The sequence below is a fragment of the Eumetopias jubatus genome, unplaced genomic scaffold (genome assembly GCF_037043125.1).
Source record: "Eumetopias jubatus isolate StellerSeaLion01/CBP00866 unplaced genomic scaffold, mEumJub1_p1.0 scaffold_12, whole genome shotgun sequence".
In the NCBI taxonomy this organism is placed as follows: domain Eukaryota; kingdom Metazoa; phylum Chordata; class Mammalia; order Carnivora; family Otariidae; genus Eumetopias; species Eumetopias jubatus.
Window position 1 is genome coordinate 61,894,317 of NW_028274818.1, and position 7,782 is coordinate 61,902,098.

Genomic DNA, 7,782 nt, shown 5'->3' on the forward strand with positions numbered 1-7,782 from the left:
AGTTTTCAGAAGAGAGTTTATTAGGTAGCTTATTATATCCAATATACAGTTTATTATTGCTTTTTAAAAAATAAATTAAAGATTTTATTTATTTGACACAGAGAGAGAGAGAGAGAGAGAGTGAGCACAAGCAGGGGGAACAGCAGAGGGAGAGGGTGGGACTCGATCCAGGGACTCCGGGGCCATGACCTGAGCTGAAGGCAGACTCTTAACCGACCGAGCCACCCAGGCGCCCCCGGTTTATTATTGTCTTAAGCTCCCAGCACTCTGCTTGGCATATGGCTGATTCTCAACAAATTTATTCATATCTTTCTATTCCCCTAATGGATTTCAATTATCTAGTTGTTTGTTCCCTGACTTGAGATATTCTTTGGGCCACCTTAGTGCCATGTGTCCACAAGCAGGCTAAGCAGAAGCCTGAGTGCACAGGCGCCACGCCGACTGCCACCACCCGCTCCACCACCACCTGTTCGTGGCTTGTACAGCTCCAACGAGGAGGAGAGTGGTGCCCACTTTGGATCCTGGCTCTGGGGTCTCACGATATTGTCTGCATCCCAGCTCTGTCACTAACTTGTTTTACTTTTTTTTTTTGAAGATTTATTTATTTTATGTATTTTAGAGGGGGCAGGGACAGAGGGAGAGGGAGAGAGAATCTCAAGCAGATTCCCTGCTGAGTGTGGAGCCTACAGGATGGGGGCTCCATCTTATGACCCAGAGATCACAACCTGAGCTGAAAACCAAGAGTCAGACGCTTAACCAGCTGAGCCACCCAGGGACCCCAATTTGTTTTACTCGCAACAAATTAACCTGCCTCAGCCTCATTTTCCTTGTCTGTAAAGTGAAAATAACTAAGAGGTTGCTTGCAAAGATGCAAAGAGATGATGTAGGTAAAGCTCTCCCATGTCCTCATAAATGGTAACTGTTGTTCGCATTGTCTTTAGAAAGTTTCTCTGAGCAGCCAGCTCACTGAGGTTGGCCCGTGTCCCTGTCCCATGATCTGGGCTCGGAACAAGCCTTCTCTTATTCTGGTTAGAGCATATATTACCTCCAGGAGGCCTAGAGCACGTGGTCCCGAGGGAGGTCATTGTGTGTCCCAGAACAAGATGGAGTCAGTGTGGTCAGCACTCCTACAGGGATCCAATAGAAAATCAACGGCATTCAAAATTTGAATTCAAAATCTTTTTCATGTTCATGTTTTGTGCTCCTCTGCATAAGCAGAGAGCAGGAGGGTGAGAGCACTTGCCTCCAGGGGTCCCAAACAGACCAGCTGGGGCCACTCACCGCTGACAAAATCCAAAGGCAGAGACAGTGGTGGTGAAACGGGAAAGGGATCTATTTCAGTGAGGCCGACACTGGGAAGGCAGCAGGCTAGAGCCTCAAAGATGGTCTCCAAAGTGCTGAGAATACTTTTAGGTTTATATAAGAAAAGTGTGGGGCAAAGGTTGGTGGGTACATGCAGGTGGGCAGTAAAGGTCAAGGTGATCATTGTCTTGGGGCCAATCACGTGGGGTCTTGCTGGCTCAGGGCAGTCCCTAATGCTTGAGGGGGTCATTTTGGTTCCCATCAGGGGATGCTTTTCCCATGAGGTCTTTTACCTGAATTAAGAGATAAGCTGAAAAAGAAGAAGTTAATCAATTAGAAGGTACAGACGGAGGTCAAAATGGAGGTCATTGACGTCTTCTTTCATCTGCCTGAGAATTTACTTCCTTTTCTGTCCTGTAATCCTCTCCGCAGGTCCCCCATACACACACCCGGGTCACCCCACTTAGTTCTGTTCTGTTCTCACAGTTCTATAGGGTCTGTTTTATCTTCTTCTGACACTCTGCAAATGTGTATCTGCCATTCCCTCGGCTAACTCTCTGGTGTCTAAGTCTCCTGGGTTAGTCCAGAGGGACAGGTGGATCCGCGGAGGTAGGACTTCAATGTGCAATCATAACTCATGAGCTTTCTCCCTTAAAAATGTTATCAGTGAGTAGAAGGCACAGGGAGACACTCTTCAGAAATCTCCACATCCAAAGATGGACTTTTTGGGGGGCAGGGGAGGTAGTAAATTCCCCAACATTGAAAATATTCTAGCAGAGACTAAGAAACCACATGCTATGTATGTTCAAATATTGGTAGGAGGTTATCAATGAGATGACTGGACCCAAGATACCATGATTCTATTAAAATGTCTTCCTAGTTTACCATTATCATTATTATAATATTTTAAAGTTCAAAAATTTTAGGCGAAAGTAGGACATTCTATCACACAACACACACACACACACACACACACACACACACACTTCATCCACACTTGGAACTTCTTTTGCAGACTGCATAAGGATGCACTGAAAAACCCCAGAGAAATCAAGACCATTCAATTTTATTTTCCAAAAGCACACTTCAGGACAATAGGGCAAACTCAGAGATTAACTGCAGTCCCTCATTTAGTTAATCCTCTTTATCATGCAAAAAGCAAGTTCTGCCACTTCCTTTGGAGAGTGAGCAGGGCATTTGTTAATAAAAATCTACTTTGCATGTTCCTTTCACGTTAAGTCCATTGCTGTAGGCCAACTTGATTTGAACGACAGGAGTCTGTCCAAATTCTGAATGAACCCGGTAAATTGCAACGCTCTTACCCGGAAGAAAATAGGAATCCCAGTATTGAGTGTCTATTTGGAATCAGGGTGGCCTGGGAATAGTGTAGGTACTTTATTATTATGTCAATTTCAAACGCATCTTTCACTTGACACTTGAATTTTTATTCCCAGGGCTTCTTAGGTCTTCTACAATTTTCATGCAAAATATGATTCAGCAGGATTCATTGCATACTTGCTAGGTACAGGCACTACAGTAGGCCTTGAGGGAAACAGAAGAATCAGAAATAGAAAGTTGAATAAGGTATGGTTCTTGCCTAAAGGAATTTAAAATTTACTGGGAGAGGAAGTAATGGCTAATACTGTCAGTTAGATTACTGAGTTATTTTACTGATTTAGGATACTTTAATCAGGAAAGAACTATTGAAGAGAAAATTTCCTACGAAAGGAATGACATCAAAATGCTAAGGATCATTGTGTTTGGGCACTGAGATTCAAAGCGATTCATTGTTTTTTGCTGTTTCTACATTTCCTTTAACAAGATTACCATTTTTCGTCATGAATGAAAATACATATACATTTAAAAATTCTTCTAGAGTATTTTCTTGCTCCCTAAAAAGATATCTGTCACGACTTTAGTATAAGAATCTGCTTTGAGGCAAGCAAAGGAAAAAAAAGAGAGAGACAAACCCCAGAGAACAAACTGATAGTTACCAGAGGGGAGGTATTGGGGGCTTGGGAGAAATAGGGGGTGGGGATTATAGAGCACATTTATCATGATTAAAAAAAGATAAAGAAAAAAGAAAAGGATAAAAAAAGAATTTGCTTTGAGGGACAAGGAAATATAAAGTTAAAATCAACATCAGTATAAACAGAATTTACAAAAATGGTGGCCTCCATATGGTTTTGTAGGTATGTACTTACATATATTAATGGCCAACTCTAGAATGTTCATGAGCTAATGATGGGTGTTTTGGTTTCTGTTCTTTGGCTCTTGTATTATTCTAATGATTGGAAAGACAGAAGGTGATGGACTCCCACCCTCCACTTTTAATCCTGGTAGCTGCAGTAGACAGTAAAGAATACCTGACTGGTGAGCCTTAGCTCTGATTTCAGACCCTAACTCCCACTCATTACTTCTTCCTCACTGGGAGTATAGATGTTTCTCAGCCCCTGCCTGATTATTCTTGGTGGAATGGAGGGGTCAGTCAGATCCTTGCTGATACCAGTAGGTTACTGATTAGTAACCTGAGTGAGGGAAGGAAAGAAAACATTGATAAGAAGCACCTATAGGTCTCTTGACCTTATAGAAAGTGGAAATCTAGTCCATCCCCTTTCCAAGCCTGTTGTAGATGAAGATTCCGAGACCCAGATATTCCAACTCTAAACACTGTGCTTCTTCACCAATTCCCTCTATTACCCATCAACCTCCTCCACCTGCTTTGTAGGGGGTGTATATCTATGGCACAGTTACACCGAAAATCGGCGAGAGACAAACAGGAGCTGCTAAAAGTAACTATTATCAAAGCTCTCTCCTGGGCAAAGTTCTTATGTCCATGATTTTATGTGATACTCGTGAGAATCCTCCCGGGTAGCTACCGGTTTTGCAGATGTGGAAACAAGGTCCAGAGAACCATGTATCACACCCAAGGAGGGCTAGTTCATGACTGAAACAACCAATGTATCAATCTGACACCGATGCATTCCAGAAGAACCGAGGCAAACTGACCGCATGAATAAAAAATGATGCCAGAATTGGTTGGTTTTAGGGCTCGGGGAGGATTCTGTGGTAGTTTGATTTGATTTTCCCTCTTCCACAAGACCTGGCCTGAAGGCCAGGAGGCAAATCTATAGCTGTAGCAGCTCCAGCCATCGTTCTCAGGGTAAAGAGAGGAGGGAGGGAATCTGAGAGGAATGGGATCCCCTTGTGAAATTGTAGCCTATGGGTAACTAGAACCAAAACCCAAGTTATTGGATACAGATCCTCGCATCAAGTAAGGAAAGTCCACTTTGAGAGGTACCTTCCACCATATACTTACATTCTTCTCTCTTTGCTCCAAGGCGTCCAAATACAAGTCTTCTAGCTTCCAGACACCCTGGTCCTTCTCTTCCATTTGCATGAGAACCGACTGAGAACAAGGCTGGTGTGAATGTCAAAATACAACATGAACTATGCTATAAAATGACTTTGAAAAATTAAGAATAGAGGAGAGCATAGGAGAATGGGATTTGAGGAATTTTTAAAGAAGGGGTTAGTTCCCTCAATTTTACACCTGACATGGGCTTAGGAAGTGCTGGGTCTTGTCACCTGCCCCCTCTCTGTGTTCAGGGAGGGCTGCTCTAAGTATAGAGACAAAGGCTGCCTCAAACTCCATAGGGAAGCTCGGGGGTTGGGGGGGAGCTGCAGGGACTCTGCAGTGAATGCTGTCCCCTTACCACCACACTTAGGCGGTCAGTGGGGCTGGGTCAGTGGAGGTTGCATCTCCAGGTACCGATCATCCTTAGATAAAGGGCTGGGCTTCTCTGCCTAATCCTTTAGTTGGTACTCATGCCATAAGCAATAGATCTCCAAAAAGCACAAGGGTCCCCTACTCCAGATGGCTGCATTATCGTTTAGGTCATATTGTACTGAAATCATGGTCTCTCTTCCTGCTAATCAGATCATTTAGGTACTCGAGCTGACTCAGGGCCTTCAGAGAATAAAATTTCTGGAATATGATGCATTGGAGATAGACATAGGGGTCTGAGAATGAAAACCACATCCCAGAGCTATAAAAATGACAGACTGTTTACCTTATGTGGAATATCTCTAGATTTATTTCCCTTAAAATGAATTTGTTAGCTTATAAATTAAAATGACCAAAGGAGAAGACATTTTTTCCCTCTTATCTTTCTACCCCGTCTTCGGTATATTGGTGGAAATAATGAGATTAGCCAGGTCCTAAATGTCATGGTCAAAAATTTACAATTTTATCCACCATTTTGGTCATCCCCTTTATCCCACAACTGAGGAGAACCCAGGCCTCATTATCTTCCCAGTGGACAACAAGGAGACATAAATAAACTCCATTTCCCTTTTCATCAATTCAATATTAGTAAATATAAGTTTCACACTGAACCAGGGAGTTAAAGTCAATAAATATACATGGTAGAAATAATCATAGAGGAAAAGACTATAAAAATATTAACCTTTGAATTTTAATTTTTAGTATAAAAATATCTCTTTATTTTGACCCAAATTATCATATATGGGCTATTATTCTTTTCTTAGCTTACAAATATGTCATATATACATATGTGTGTGTGTGTGTGTGTGTGTGTGTGTGTATATACACGCATAAGAATGTGTACCTAAAGACTAAAAAGTAAAGCAAACACCCATATAACCACTGTCTGTGTCACCAAACAGAACATTGCCCCCTAGTATCTGCAACCAGTCTGACCACCTTCCTTCTCCAGCCCCAAAACAACCATGACCATGACATCTGTGATCATCATTTCCCTGCTTTCCCCTGTCCTTTAATGGCCTATCTATGTATCCTTAAATGCACATTGAGTTTTACTGACTTGTGAACTTACCTGCTTCTTCCTTCAGTATGTCCGTGAGAGTCTGTGCTCACGTGTCTTGCTATAGTCTCTTCATTTGTACTGCTTAGAATACTCCTTTGAATGAGTATATCACAATTTCTTTCCTCAGTCATCTGTGGTAGACATTTGCTTCTTTTCCCTTTGCATTTGCAGAGTATCGTAAGAGGAAACACAGAAAGATAAACCAGAAAGTAATGAAATTAGTTACCCAGCAGGTGCAGGTGAAAGACGCAGACTTCTCTTACTCCACATTTTTCAACGTATTTGTTGCCTTTGACCTATGTGTAATGTTACATATTCAAGAAATAAAAATAATTCAGCAAAAAATAAAAATAGTTTTATGAAACAGTAAAATTTCATGTCAACAGAAACAGATGAACTAATTATATCAAATTTTAATACTTAGAAGAAAACATTAATCCAGAAATTGTAAACCAGTATTCTGACTGTATGTTCACTGATGGTATATTCTAAGGACAAAAAGAACTACGTAAAATACTCATTGGTGTTTTTTTTTTTTTTGACTGAAAAATTTCTAAACTTTATGGAAAAAGCAACGACGACAATCAACTAGCCAAAAAGGAGCTTCCAAATCCCGTCTCATTCCAGTGCCTCCGCCCCTCTCTTGCTGGCTTTAGGACGTCTCCACCGTCTCAGTTCTCGGGGTTCCTGATGGTCTCCCAACGCTGTGTTCCGAAGGGTCCACAGGAAGGCAGGTCAGGCGGGACGCCCCCAGGTAAGCACTTCTGTACAAGGAAGGCACGAGAAACGGGAGCAATGGAGAATCGGTCCACTTGGGGAAGGAACACGCGGGAATGACGGCAAACGGGGGGAACTCAGAAGAGGCTCCCGCACAGCAGTGACAGCACCGGGGTCTCAGTTCTCCTCCGGCTTGTCGGCTGGCGGTCCGCAAGGCCGCAGCATCTTCTCCATCAAGTTGAAGCGGACTCGGGCTTTGCTCTCATTCTCCGCAATGGCGAAGTAGTTGAGAAGGTCGAAGTGGCCCATGTAGGAGCAGTAAGAGTCGCGGTGCTGGTTGACCAGCCACTCCCACTTGGTGGTGTCGGCGTGGCCCGTGCCGATGTACTTGGACTGCAGGTGCTCCAGCTGGCTGTGGATGGTGTAGCGGTCAGTCATCTCGCCGCTTTCTCTTTGCTCCCAGGTCAGAGGCCACAGAGAAGGAGCTGCCCTAGGTTTTCACGCGGGAGAGAGCTCATTGGTGTTTTGAGTGGCATTGCATTGAATTTATATACCCATTTGAGGAGATGTCTTTAAAATATTGTCTTCCTATATAAAAACATGGCATATTTATTTAATTATGACATCCAATAAAGTGTTAGAATTTTATCTTTATGTGAGGCATGTGATTTTTTAAAAGATTTATTTATTCATCCTACAGAGAAAGAGAGAGAGAGAGAGTGTGTGCGAGCGGGGGGAGGAACAGAGGGAGAGGGGGAGAGAGAGAGAATCTTAAGCAGACTCTGGGCTCAGTGTGGAGCCCAATAAGGGGCTCGATCTCATGACCCGGAGATCACGACCTGAGCCAAAACTGAGAGTTGGCCACTTAATCGACTGAGCTACCCAGGCGCCCCGAGGCACATGTTTTATGAGA

At 43.0% G+C, this 7,782-nt stretch overlaps 1 protein-coding gene across 1 annotated transcript; it reads right to left on the reverse strand.

Annotated features, from left to right (window-relative positions):
* Window positions 1-6,699: 6,699 nt before the first annotated feature.
* Window positions 6,700-7,376, reverse strand: LOC114215583 (splicing factor 3B subunit 5-like). The gene has a single exon (XM_028111676.2). The coding sequence runs from the start codon at window positions 7,305-7,307 to the stop codon at window positions 7,047-7,049; it is 261 nt and encodes an 86-aa protein (XP_027967477.1). The 5' UTR covers window positions 7,308-7,376; the 3' UTR covers window positions 6,700-7,046.
* Window positions 7,377-7,782: the final 406 nt, after the last annotated feature.